Source organism: Aquarana catesbeiana, linkage group LG05 (assembly GCF_042186555.1).
Source record: "Aquarana catesbeiana isolate 2022-GZ linkage group LG05, ASM4218655v1, whole genome shotgun sequence".
Lineage (NCBI taxonomy): Eukaryota > Metazoa > Chordata > Amphibia > Anura > Ranidae > Aquarana > Aquarana catesbeiana.
The window spans coordinates 391,582,503-391,597,232 of record NC_133328.1 but is presented as its reverse complement, the minus strand read 5'-3'; the positions used below and the strand labels follow the sequence as shown (position 1 = coordinate 391,597,232).

The 14,730-nt window shown below is 37.7% G+C and overlaps 1 protein-coding gene across 1 annotated transcript; it reads right to left on the bottom strand.

The window, feature by feature from the left end:
- Positions 1-6,807: 6,807 nt before the first annotated feature.
- Positions 6,808-14,477, bottom strand: EDN1 (endothelin 1). The gene is made up of 5 exons (XM_073631070.1): positions 14,025-14,477; positions 11,106-11,280; positions 9,588-9,731; positions 9,331-9,444; positions 6,808-7,772 (listed from the first exon to the last, which is right to left on the bottom strand). Exons 1-5 carry the CDS (start codon positions 14,083-14,085, stop codon positions 7,634-7,636), a joined length of 633 nt encoding a protein of 210 aa, XP_073487171.1. The 5' UTR covers positions 14,086-14,477; the 3' UTR covers positions 6,808-7,633.
- Between the last annotated feature and the right edge of the window lie 253 nt (positions 14,478-14,730).

The window sequence follows — 14,730 nt, the reverse complement described above, 5'->3', positions numbered from 1 at the left end:
CTGTGCAATTGCCTCAGAGTTTGTATCATACAGCTATTATGTACGTATCATTTAACCCCTAATAACCAATCAGAATTCATATATCAGTTTCCTGACTACAGTAAACTGAAATTTGATTGGCCAGTATATACTACTGCAAATTCCTTTTCCGTTCCTTGCAGTGCTTTATTAAATAAGCCTGAATAAGGCTTTAATTAGTGCTGCTATAAAGCCCATATTTATTAGACATGTGCATTCGTTTTTGTCCGAATGCATTTTCGTCCGAATTTCAGGTATTTTCGTTATCATTTTAACAAACGATAGCTAAAGTGCAGAGTCCGAAAAACGAAAGATCCGTCATAAGCAAATGCTTTATTTTCGTTTTCGTTGCTACAACAGTTCGATATAGATAGGAGATTCGACATGATGCTGACAATACCAATCTGTGTCCATCAAACCTGTGGTTGAATGTGCCTAACCTTAGCTCTATTAGTCCAAGATTATTCTACATCAAGAGAAACGATTCGACATAGAGAGAAAAAATTTGACATAGAGAAAAAAGATTCGACATATGGGGGAAAAGATCGCTGTTGGAATTGGGTGGGGGAAGTAAAATAAAAATAATGATGATGATGAATATTATTGGCTGACTGTAACCAAAGAGGAGGAGCAGTAAAATAGCTAGAACTGAATACACACGTACAGACCACTTACTTTCACTCACGATTTGCTAGCAGAGAGAGACACACACACTGAATCATTTCAGAAGACAGTCAATCTTAGCTGGTCCCTTTGTCAGAGAACCGGAATTATTTAGGAATTAAGCATAAGCACAGCAGCAGAACAATAGTGAAGCAAGCTACAGTTCAGCTTAACTTTTTCATAATGATCTGCTCCTATTGTGTTAGTGTTGTGAACTTGATAGTGATACTAGTGTTGCTAGTGTTGTGATAGCCTCAGACATTGCCCGTGTTGTGGGGGGGGGGGATTTATTATTATAGATTCTATATTATAAATTGAGATTATATATAGATTCTATATACCCTATCTTGTTACCTGTCTGATCAGTGATCACTATCACCAGTCCATTTTCTGTTTGAACTATATACATTCAACATGAACGACGAAGATTCAACAAAGCAGCGAAAAACATACAAACGTCAAATCTTTATGGTGTCTGTTGAAAGTTCTAAGAAGATTCAATGGAGCAGCTAAACTATACAGAGTCGTACAGTTTAGCTGCTCCGTCAAATCTTTTTTGAACATTTGACGGACACTATAAGCCTTCAATGACAGATTCAACCTTAATTAATTTGGATTTTCGGACAAAAGCAATTTTTAACGAAAAACGATATAGATAAAAACGAATTTCGGGAGTAACTAAATAAATTTATTTTTTGGATAAAAACGAAATTCCGAAACAAAATATTTCAGTGTGCACATGTCTATGACTATTCCCTCTATTATTGCTTCAAACAAGGGCCTAATGTCCTCTTCTACATTTTTAGGAATACAGGCAGTCCCCGAGTTACGAACGGGTTAGGGACTGCCTGTCTGTTCTTAAGTCGGATTTGTTCGTAAGTCGTAAGTTGGAAGCGCATGCGCAGAGACATCGTTTTCCGATGTTTTCCGCTGTTTTCCAACGTTTCCGCTGTTTTCCAACGTCGTTTTCAGATGTTTTCCGCTGTTTTCCGATGTGCCCGCCGATGCCGCCTCCCGTTCGTAAGTAGGAGTCGTTCACAAGTCGGAGGTTTGTAACTCGGGGACCTCCTGTAGGTATTTTTAAAACTATGATTAGCATGCATTGTTTTAGTAATTTGACAAAAAAAACATTACCCATAACTTACAAATTTATGGTTAAATGGTGGGTAAATAAAATTTGTTTTAACTACCTTGACACCTACATTTTTCATTTCCCCCAACACTTTGAAATCTAGTATATTTTCTTGTATTTAGAGCCAACATTAGCAAAACATTTCAATGTAATATTTCCTGGTAATATACCAAAGTGGATTTTTCAACAGCAGCTGCAAACCATTTGCCTAATTGAAAGGAAACTTGTACTGAAAGAAATGTGCCGACTACCGCTGCTGACCTATCCTTCTGAAAATGCTATCTGCATGGCTGCCTTGGGGATCCAGTGGTTTCAATGCCTACTCAGTCACAGACTTAGGACAAATATGCAGATCAGGAGCTCTAAGTGGCTGTATCAATGTTTTGGGACTATGACTGTAAGAGCTTTGAAGGCACCGCAACTGAAAGACAGCCAGGAAAAAGAAAACATTATATTATCTGCTTTGTTCATAGTTGCAGGTTTATTCAGTAAGTATGGTATATGTACCTAATGCATGCTCACATTCAGACTGTTTAATAATACAGCATACAATGTGTAAAATGTAACACTAACCCGCAGCAAACAATCAGTCATTCAGTCAATGGTTGTTTTGATTGCTCCAGCCAGATGAAAGATTAAATCTGATTGCTTGCTGATATACTGTACTTTGGAGATTACTATTTCTTTGCGCTAAATAAGATTGACAGTTTCTTTGTCAGAAAAATACTTACGTAGGTTTTATTTATATTTGTATATATATATATATATATATATATATATATATATATATATATATATATATATATTACCAAGAGTATTGGGATGCCTGCCATTACACGCACATGAACTTTAATGGCATCCCAGTCTAAAGCCTCTAACACACGCTTTGATTTTGGGACAACAAAATGTCTGATTTTTGTGGCATACTAGTCTCATGTCGAAAGTGAAGAGGTTACTAACAATGCGATTTTTTCTTTAACAGAATGCAACATCAGAAGTGACGTAACATGTTGAATAGTTTTGTATGTATTCTTTCATTTCTGAGCATGCGTAGTCTTGCTTTTACGATTTTTTTTGTATGAAAACCATACTGATGAAACGAAAATCAGACATTGAGTTCACATCGAACAAAAATTTTATAGTCTGCACATCCATCTTTTGTCTGAAGATAAAGTGTAATTGGCTGTCGAAAAGCACCGTACTAATGGTAAGATTTGTGGATGGTTGGTCATTGTAACCCAATTGACGTCCGAAAATCAAAGCGTGTGTACGGGCCTTTAGTCCGTAGGGTTCAATAATGAGTTGGTCCACCCTTTGCAGCTATAACAGCTTCAACTCTTCTGGGAAGGCTGTCCACAAGGTTTAGGAGTGTGTCTATGGGAATGTTTGATTATTCTTCCAGAAGTGTGAGGTCAGGCACTGATATTGGGCGAGAAGGTCTGGCTCGCAGTCTCTGCTCTAATTCATCCCAAAGGTGTTCTATCGTGTTGAGGTTAGGATGTTGTGCAGGCCAGTCAAGTTCCTCCACCTCAAACTCGCTCATCCATATATTTATGGACCTTGCTTCGTGCACTGGTCCAAATCATTTGGTGGAGGGGAGATTATGGTGTTGGGCTTGGTCCCTTAGTTCCAGTGAAGGGAACTCTTAAGGCATCACCATACCAAGACTTTATGGACAATTTCATGCTCCCGACTTTGTGGGAACAGTTTGGGGATGGTCCCTTCCTGTTCCAACATGACTGCGCACCAGTGCACAAAGCAAGGTCCAGACATGGATGAGCGAGTTTGGGGTAGACTGGGACTCGCCTGCACAGAGTCCTGGCCTTAACCCATTAAAACACCTTTGGGATAATACTTTTGATAATATAGTGTATATATACAGTATCTCACTAAAGTGAGTATCCCCCTCACATTTTTGTAAATATTTTATTATATCTTTTTATGTGACAACACTGAGGAATTGACACTTTGCTACAATGTAAAGTAGTGAGTGTACAGCTTGTATAACAGTGTAAATTTGCTGTCCCCTTAAAATAACTCAACACACAGCCATTAATGTCTAAACTGATGGCAACAAAAATGAGTACACCCCTAAGTGAAAATGTCAAAATTGGGCCCAATTAGCCATTTTCACTCCCTGGTGTCATGTGACTCATTAGTGTTACAAGGTCTCAGGTGTGAATTGGGAGCAGGTGTGTTAAATTTGGTGTTATCGCTCTTACGCTCTCATACTGGTCACTGGATGTTCAACATGGCACCTCATGGCAAAGAAGTCTCTGAGGATCTAAAAACAATAATTGTTGCTCTACATAAAGATGGCCTAGGCTATAAGAAGATTGCCAAGACCCTTAAACCAAGCTGCACCATGGTGGCCAGGACCATACAGCAGTTTAACAGGACAGATTCCACTCAGAACAGGCCTCGTCATGGTCAACCAAAGAGGTTGAGTGCATGTGCACAGCATCATATCCAGAGGTTGTCTTTGGGAAATAGACATATGAGTGCTGCCAGCATTGCTGCAGTGGTTGAAGGGGTGGGGGGGACAGCCTGTGAGTGCTCAGACTATGCGCTGCACACTGCATCAAATTGGTCTGCATGGCTGTAATCCCAGAAGGAAGCCTCTTGTACAGATGATGCACAAGAAAGCCTGCAAACAGTTTGCTGAAGACAAGCAGACCAAAGATATGGATTACTGGAACCATGTCCTGTGGTCTGATGAGACCAAGGTAACGTATTTTGTTCAGATGGTGTCAAGCGTGTGTGGCGTCAACCAGGTGAGGAGTACAAAGACAAGGGTGTCTTGCCTACAGTCAAGCTTGGTGGTGGAAGTGTCATTGTCTGGGGCTGCATGAGTGCTGCCTGCACTGGGGAGCTACAGTTCATTGAAAGGACCATGAATGCCAACATGTACTGTGACATACTGAAGCAGAGCATGATCCCCTCTCTTTGGAGACTGGGCCGCAGGGCAGTATTCCAACATGATAACGACCCCAAACACACCTTCAAGACGACCACTGCCTTGCTAAAGAAGCTGAGGGTAAAAGTGATAGACTGGCCAAGCATGTCTCCAGACCTAAACCCTATTAAGCATCTGTGGGGCATCCTCAAATGGATGGTGGAGGAACGCAAGGTCTCTAACATCCACCCGCTCTGTGATGTCGTCATGGAGGAGTGGAAGAGGACTCCAATGGCAACCTGTATAGCTCTGGTGAGCTCAAAGACCAAGAGGGTTAAGGCAGTGCTGGTAAATGAAGGTGGTCACACAAAATATTGACATTTTGGGCCACGTTTGTACATTTTCACTTAGGGATGTACTCACTTTTGTTGCCAGCGGATTAGACATTAATGGCTGCGTGTTGAGGTATTTTGAGGGGACAGAAAATTTACATAGTTATACAAGCTGTACACTCACTACTTTACATTGTAGCAAAGTGTTCTTCAGTGTTGTCACATGAAAAGATATAATAATATATTTATAAAAATGTGAGGGGTGTACTCACTTTTGTAAGATACTGTGTGTATCTATATATATATATATATATATATATATATATATATATATATATATATATATATATATATATACACTATATAAATTAAACATAGCATTGCTTACATTTTTTTCTTAATAAAACATTGCTTACATTTTTTTTCTTAATATTTTAACCACTTGAGCTCCAGAGGGATTTACCCTCTTCATGACCAGGGCATTTTTTGCTAGTCAGCACTGTACTACTATAACTGGTAATTGCGCGGTCATGCATTCATAATTTTTTTCTGTCATAAAACATATCCAATAAAGTCAAATTTCATCATAAATTTAGGCCAAAATGTATTCTGCTATATGTCTTTAAATAAAAAAAGCCCAATAAGTGTATATTAATTGGTTTGTGTAAAAAGTTAGAGAGTCTACAAATTATGGTATATATTTCTGAAAATTGATCAGTTCTGATGCACTGACAGACTCATTTCATTTCTCTTTTCTTGAGGCCCTAAAATGCCATTGCAGTATGAATTCCTCCCGGGTCTTTTGACAGTTCTTTTTTGCTCACCCATGGCTCAATATCTAGTCTGCTCAGTGCATCCACGTGAGAGCTAACAAACTCATCAACTATTTAGACACACACTAATTGTGATTTAGAAAACCACAGATGTGGGAAATTAACCTTTAATTGCAATTTTAACCTGTGTGTGTCACCTTATGTGTCTGTACCAAGGCCCAACATTCCAGGGTATATAAACTTTTGATCAGGGCCATTTGGGCAATTTCTGTTAACATTATGATTTTAAAAAGGAGCCAAACAAGTATGTGGTAATAAATGGCTTCATATGATCACTGTCCCTTTATAAAAGACAGTTTTTTGGCATGATCAGTCATATTTTCAATATTAATGCCAAAATCGCACAATTTCTGCCAGGGTATGCAAACTTTTGAGCACAACTGTACATCTGTATAAAATAACATCAATAGAACTGGTGCAAAGACTAAAAACCTATGTAGGTGGGTACTTGCAGTTTGTTACCATATTGGAGAGATGTTAACTTATTTCCTGTCATGACAGGAAGTGAGGGCAAATCTCCCCAACGGGAACATAAACCACATACAAACCAAAATGCTCTATCCTTCCCCACACTAAACAAAGCTTTGATCGGAGTTAGGCTTTAAAGCATTTGTCAAAATGAAGGTTGTGACAAAAGGGTACTATTCAAGGGCTCAGGCTAAACTGACTACATTCTCAAGTTAGCAGGTTCTCTGCAAGTACTTGAGTTACTTTAGGATTTTTCTAGACTATATTACAGGTTTAGGACGTGACAGAAAATTACTCTGCTGCATTCTTTGTTCATGAAATATTGCCCTAGTGGTATTTTAAGTCATATATCCAGTTCTGTGGAATATCTGACCTTTACAACAGCAGTCACAACCTACAGTACAAACCTATTAATACAGGTTAAAACAATTAAAAGTCAACAGAAAAAAAATCGCAAATGCTGTATAAGGGTTACAAAATATTTATTTTAACATTATTATTATAGAAACGAAGGTCTTTTTTTCATACAGAAATACAAACATGCATAGACCAATATGGCCTATTTCAATGGATATTTAACACAGTAAATATAGTCGGTTTAAAAATAATATAAATATTTATTTTAAAAAATATTCACATAATAAATTTAGATAACTCCACTGCTTTTTACGACCAAGTTTTAGCTTGTGCGAGCAGTTAACATGAAGAAAAAAAACTGAACTGCTCTCTAAGGCCACACCAACCAGTCACTAAACAAATCTGGGATTTATTATGTATCAAAGATTTGAGTAGCTCAAGTGAAAGGTTCCAGGGGGAAAAAAAGGCATTTTCACAGAACAAGCTAAACAATAGGCAGGAGGAAAGCCCTTTAGAGGAGTAAACCTGAGGTAGTCATGTATGTATGTGATAAGTCCTCAAAAATGGCATAGATGTCCATTTACAATACACATCCATATGCAGCATCTCATGTGTAGAATAAGGCATGCATTTTTGCATATTGCATTCCAGTGTTTTACTGTCAGTAGAAATGCTTGGCAGATAAAATTTTGGTTCCAGTATTTTCCTTCTGATTGTTTTCGTGGCATTCTTCTCCATTAGACCTCTTGTGTGTCTCCTTTGAAGATAGCATGTGTGCCATTTCTGAAGCTTTACTATTGTCCCACATCTCCAGATTCAGTCTTCATACTTTTTTTAAGTGCAAAGAGCCATCAAGGAGAAGGTGTAGGGCACACAGCAACGCACTGACAGCAATATCTTCCACACTTTAAAAGAAATAGGTGCTAGCCTTTAACTAAGATGTTGTTTTTATATGTTTCCAAAGTCCTCTCTTCCTCTGTGTCCAAGGACGCGTTACTTTCACTTCATTGAGCTTCTTCAGTAGTCTGGCAATAGCGAATGATCTTTTAATGGACCTTGTAATGTCATCCATTCTGTAAAAGCAAATGTGTTTGTAAGTTAAGATGTAATTAACCATTTTTACTTGTTTTTATTATATATGTCATGTTATCAATAATTATTTCCTAGAAAGAAATCTTATATTTAAAGTATAACTAAAGACAAACTATATTTTTAGTTTTAGTTTTGGATAGAGTTTTTTGCTGTCTGTGCCCCCATTGGGGAGATTCATCCTCTCTATTTGTTCTGTTTACCATTATCATTCAAAGTGAAAGTAAAAGAAAATCTCAAATTTTGGGTTGTTCCCAGAAAAATAAAAGAGGGAAAATCTTCCAATGGGTGACCTGGAGGATTTGCAGGGATTTCCTTTCACTTCCTGTTTGGCTATGAAACAGGAAGTGAAGGCAAATCTCTTCAATGAGACACACATGGCAGAAGAAAATCTGACAGGGGTTATAACCCATGCAAACCCATGGTATGTATGTGAGCCGCTCAGGCTCCCAAGTAGCGTAGTCCTGCGCCTGCTGCTGTGAGTGCTGGCTAGGAAATAGCCCGCTCACGCTACAGACAATGACAGATAAGAGCAGAAGAACCCATCAGGACAAGATCTGCTGTGTGCAGACAAGTGGCAGTCTCAGCCTGAAACCCCCGCCAGGCCACGCATTTCACGCCGCCCACTGGAGCTTACTCATGGGGATAGCTATCCTTTTTTATATTGTAAAGCACTGTGTAAACTGTTGGAGTTATATAAATCCTGTATAATAATAATAATAATGAACCTTCAATACTCTATCCAAAATGAAAAAAAATAAAGTTTTGCCTATAGTTCTACTGAAAAAGTTCACCCAAATATTCACCATGATCGCTACAACTAGGCGGGAGCACAGGACATATAAACAGTACATCTGCACATTGGATAGGTGGGACAAAAAAATAAGATTGGTCAACACATCACACTTATTCATATAGACAGGACAGTCTACCAGAATCATCTAACTTTGTGCGGCATTGAGCTGTTTCAATAAAAATAATAGGAGATTTTCGGCTAGCACGCCCAAAAAATGAAGAACTCCACCAATAAGGACTACTAAACTACTAGATTTGTGACCTACACGATAACCTTTTACTTTTATAATACACTATATTTACTTAATAAAAGCCTGTAATGTTTGCTGGTTTAGACATGCAGTATGTGTGACCTTATCCTCAGAGCTCCCTTGTTCCCCCTTAGCTGTGGGTTCTAAATATTTTCCTGTGAAAAAAATGTCAAACTAACACGTGAATGAAGTCTGTTGACTGAGAACTTAAGTTTAGACAGATGTATCAAGCACGCATAATAGGTGTTTCTCGTCACCACACCTAGTAACGTCAAACAACAAACGCATTCCCAGAGCACAAATATGCAGCTAAGCTATCCGGAGGAGCTATTTTGGCTTTTTTTAACATGAAATTAGACTTTGAAACTTGAAAATGATTAGCTACCAAATTATAACTATTTGTTTTATCTATCAGCTACTTTTATTATAAAGACATGGCAAAAGACGGTGATTTTGTAGAGTAGAAATCAGTTTAAAAAAAGGAGTTTTCTCTCACCTTTCTGTTTTACTAGGAAGGTGCTTTTCAACACAGAGTGATCCCACCTCAAGGCCGTTGCAAACTTTGGCCTGCTGTTTCTGGCGCATTTCTTTTTTCAGCGAAGGCTGGACACTGTAAGAAAACAAAGCATTGTAAGGCACAAACCAAGGAACACCTTTCCACAACACATGCTTTCCAGATAAAGGCAGCCTCTGCTACAGGTGTACTCAGAGTTAGCTTTGTCAGTCGCACATACTGAAAATATTTGCACACACCTGAGCTCTGCTGAGGCTTGGCAGAAATCCAGGCATTTCTTGTCCTCACGCTTGGCACAGATACACCTGTCTGTAGACTCCGTCTTTGTGTCTTGCACTGAACGTTTCAAGCGAGGCCCACCGAGACCATAAGGCACCGTTTTCCTGCAGAAAAGAAAAAATAGAAACAGGCTTTGTCAATAATGCTGTAAAATAATACCAGTATACATTTCAACATAAAGATGATGCAACCGAAGATTAGAAAATAAAGCGTTCTGTGAGCAGTATTCGGTGTCCAACCAAGAAAATGTCAGAATATGAAAACTTCCCACACAATGCACTGCAGTAGTAACCATTGTACAAAAGATCTTAATTTCCAGCTTATTTTTAATGACATACAATTTCACAAATTGCAAGATTTGGTTTCACAGTGGCATACCATCAAGTTGTTCAGGTTGCGACCTGTATTTCAATTAATAGCTTGTTAATGGTTGTTAAATCACAGTTTAGGAGTATTTTGCTGTAAATGCCTAAGAGGTAAAAAGTAAGTCAAACATTTACAGCTTATCATAATATGAGTTCTGAGTAATTAGTGCATTATACATGCTTAAAGCTCTCCAGTTATGTGTCAACAGATACAAAACCAAATCTATTACTGTGTTAGCCAATTGAGGAGCTAAGAATTTAGAGCACTTATAACACAGAGGTGGCTTCATCTGATTAGCAATGACAATAAAGAACTGTTGCCTACAGCAGCCAAGTAGGTCATACCTTCATTCTTTATCTGAACTGATAAAATGAAGTTTGATAGGCTATATAGGTTGTATTCCATAAGTCACCTAGGCTACTGCATGTGCTTTGTAGTCATTAGCTTACATCTACTTTATATTTGTCCAATAAACTTTTAATCTTTCTGGTTAAGGTAATATTTTAATGCAGAGTTTGTTTTCCTTGGGATTTTAGGGTTTTTAGCTTTAGTCATAAATGTTGTGGCCCAGATCAATTCATTAAAATCCACTTAAGTCCTTAATGTTTTACTACTTCAGTAAAATTTTATTGCTATGTATATTTGAACGAAAACTGTCCTGAAAATGATGAAATACTGGGATGGTCACAGAGGTAGCAACCAGTAATCAGAGACTATCCCAAACAATCATTTATACAATATAGAAAAAGCAGACAAATTGGAAAGGCTGGGTGTGCCAAATGGCCATTAGCTGCTGTCAATTCTTCTCCAAAGTCAGGTTTAATGGAAAAAAATTGTGCAATCTCACTAGCATCTCATGAAATCAGGGTTCCTCATACAACATATATATATATATATATATATATATATATATATATATATATATATATATATATATATATATATATATATATATATCCCTGAAATAAAATGCTGTGAGATATCAATATACACAGCCACACATTTACCATCACAGGTTGTAACAAGCATGTGATTTGTAATATAAAATGCTTGAATAAGAATAACTCTTGAAGCATGTGTTTAACTAAATAATCTAATAGTTTGATACTTACTCTGGTGTGTTGATCCAAATGATGTCTAGATGACAGAAGTATACACATTCTTTGTCCATAAGGGAAGAACAAGAACAACGTTTAAATCTGCGCGACCTCAAGGGGGCACCAGAGACGTGAGGAGAGGCTGGAGCTTCAGATGGGGAAGAGTCTTCCAAAAAAGTGCTGCTTAACCCTGCAAAAAGTATGAGACACTGGTTAAATGATGATACTGAAAACATACAGCTCTTATTTCACAATCTTTTGTTAATAGTGTAATAAGAAATTAAAATGAAAGTCATAACATTAAGACATTCAAAAGCATATGTGCACCCCTGCTATCTACATTGGGGGTATCACATATTTCTTTTTTTTTCCCCTAACTGAGTTTCTTTTAGACTGAAATTAGTATTGCTACGTCAGGACATCATGTAACTCCAGCTGTCTGTTGTGCAATGCAATGTAATGCATTCCTATCATAATAATAGGAGCAGGCAGGACTAAACATGTTGTTCCACAGATGTAACGATACATCTTTAAACATCCATTTACATGTGGAGTCTGCAAGGCAGGATTGAAAGTAGGAAGCACAATGAAATCCATATGGCAGCATGGCACCAAGTACTAGATAATAAGCACACTGAGGTCTATCTTTTGTGGCAGCATATTACCAAGTACTAGGTAATGGGTACACTGGGATCTATGTCTTATGGCAGCATGGCACCGAGTACTAGGTCATAGGCATACTGAGATCTATGTTTTATGGCAGAATAGCACCAAGTACTAGGCAATATGCACACAAAGGTCTACGTTTTAAGGCAACATGGCACTGAGTACTAGGTAATAGGCACACTAAGATCTATGTCTTATGGCAGCAATGCACCAAGTACTAGGCAATTAGTACACTAAATCCTTGTATTTTGGAAACAATGTACTATGTAACAAACACACTGAGATCAGGGTATTATAGCAGCAGATTACCATCGGGTATTAAAACATCAAGATTTGGGTTTATTGCTAGCATACACAAAAAGTAGGACTCTGCTCACTATCATGTAGAGCACTGAGCATCTTCATACAACCAGGCATGAGCCAAGCACACTGGCTCTGCTTTATCATCATAAGTGACTGCTGAAGATGCCCTGCCACAGCCATGAAAACAAGGTTTATCATAATTCATGCAGCATTCTGGATTGTATTCCTGGTTTACCCTTACCTCTGTAAAGACTACATTTCATACGGCTCCACACATGTGTAATATTACATGTAACTACATAATGTTGAATTCAACTTATATCCAGGCATTATGCATTCAGCTAATGAGGTTCTGCTTATATTTCTGAGCATCTCATGATATAAATTAAGGCATGATGTGATGCAGCAAGATGTGTGAGGGAGATTTAGGATAGCACATAAAGAGTCCCTGTCATTGCACAACCCAGTCATGCTGCTCAGCCATCCTGATCCCGTGTGCTCAATAAATGTAGAGCTCATGCTGGAACACCCACAAAAAGCTGCTCAGCCTGTCAGCTTCATCTCCCAGAGAGAATCCTTCCTCCTAATCCCGATCTGCTTCTCCTTCCTACACCTGATCACTGCCGGCTGCCAAATCCGGCCATAAAACGCATCCACATAGCAATTTAACAATCCAGAACAATCACACTTTTACAGCCATGATACATCGCCTGCAGAGCACAACCAGTTCTAATTGTGCTTATTCCCATCGCAAAAATTAACAAGGGATCAGGAGCTTGGAACAGAACTTTTTTTTTTTTAAATCACATGTCATATTCCACTTCTGATCAAAGTTTGCTACTACTCTGTATAATGCATAGCAAGAAAAAACTAATAGGAGGGGAAACTGTAATAAATCTGATATATAATAATAGGTCATAAATAATATAAAAATCTAATGTAATACATGGTCCTAAACTGTGGAGTAGCCAATTTACGGGCTCTTTTTTTTTATATTGAACACCCACAGAGATTCCAAATGCAGCTCTCTATTCATATTACTGGTAGACATAGTAAAAATATTTATACTATGTTATACAACATCAAAAATGATCTATCTATCGATCTATCTAGATCGATAGATAATTATTATTATTATTATTACTATTAAGTGGACCATCCAAAAACTCTATGGACCGGACTGCGTCCTGCAGTAAAATGATCACCCGAACTGCACCATGAATTTATATATATAACTATAGATATATATATATATATATATATATATATATATATATATATATATATATATATATAGATATAGATAGATAGATAGATAGATAGATAGATAGATAGATAGATAGATAGATAGATAGATAGATCGATCTATATATAGATATATCTATCTATATCTATATTTATATTATACCCATTAAAGTTATCAAAATGACTGTGTCCTGTATTGGCATGATCACACTACCTGTGCTATGATTTTATATATGTATATTTCTGTATGACCTAAATCTATAGGATGGACTGTGTCCCACAGTGCCAAGATTACCCTATATCTGTACCATGTTATATCTATATATTTATATATGACCTTTAAAGATCAAAGGTCTATGGACTGGACTATGTCCTGTAGTGACAAGACTATCCGACTTGTCCCATGCCATGATGCCATCACTGGACAATGTTCTCAAAGTGATTTTTACTGTACATCTTCCAGCCTGCGGCTATAATGTGTAGATCACATATTTCATCTAAAGAATGCATTCGCAGGTATTTCCCTTTCTATTTCTTTTTCACCTGGGAAAGAACCCAAAGATTGCGTTCTAAATGTTACTTAGATCCCCAAGTCTTGACTACAGCCTCAAAGAACATAAACAGGTGCTTAGACAATCCAGAACTAACTAGCAATCTAATTCAATAGTCACACATTGTTAGCAGAGGACATAGTAACAGATCCAGCAAAGTCTACTCTACCTGTTCCAAAAGTCCCTTGAAGAAGAACCAAGAGCAGGTAAAAGAACATTTCTATTTCCATTGTATTTCTTAAATAGTCTCCTGGAAGATCAGTAAAAAAATAAGAATTCCAAAAAAAATTCAATAAATAGTATTAATGCTAAAAGTCCCAGTGCTTTTGATTCTGGAGAAAAATGAAGAAAATGGTCCTTGGTAGTTCCAGTATCTGTAAATGAATGTCCTCAATCAGCTGTCCAAAGTCCTTCAGAAGAAGTTATTAATGCTGGTTATTGCTCAGAGAGGTCCCAAAGTGATTGTGATGTAGCCAGCCTGAGTGCTCCTTTTTATATTGAACAGCCATAGACTTTGTAAACAGCCCTCAATTTATATTATCCTTAGACAATGTTATTGTGCTATTAGTCACCGAGAAGCAACGTGCAGACTAAGATAAGGGCAGGTTGGAAAGGAAACTTCTAACTTCAGAAAGGGAGACGCCAAACCATGGGCAGGGCTACAGAGAAATCCCTGACTCCGGTCTACTGGATACAACGTGACATTGTGTATTCCTGCCACTAGAGGGAGCGAGATCCTCACCTGCAGAAATAGATGAGAGCTGCTATGAGGACTGGGAGCTGCACTGTAATTACATTTCTTATTTCACCTGTCAGCTTAATATTGCTACCAACTGGAAAAACTGGAACTGGATGGTAAATAGTACTGTCTTAGA

Excerpts from the sequence above, each read along its gene's own strand:
- EDN1 (XM_073631070.1), bottom strand. The coding sequence starts at position 14,085 with ATGGAAATAGAAATGTTCTTTTACCTGCTCTTGGTTCTTCTTCAAGGG. Across the intron at positions 9,732-11,105 it reads ATTTGGATCAACACACCAGA|GAAAACGGTGCCTTATGGTC; the intron begins GTAAGTATCAAA and ends TCTTTTCTGCAG. Across the intron at positions 7,773-9,330 it reads CTTCCTAGTAAAACAGAAAG|AATGGATGACATTACAAGGT; the intron begins GTGAGAGAAAAC and ends TTGCTTTTACAG.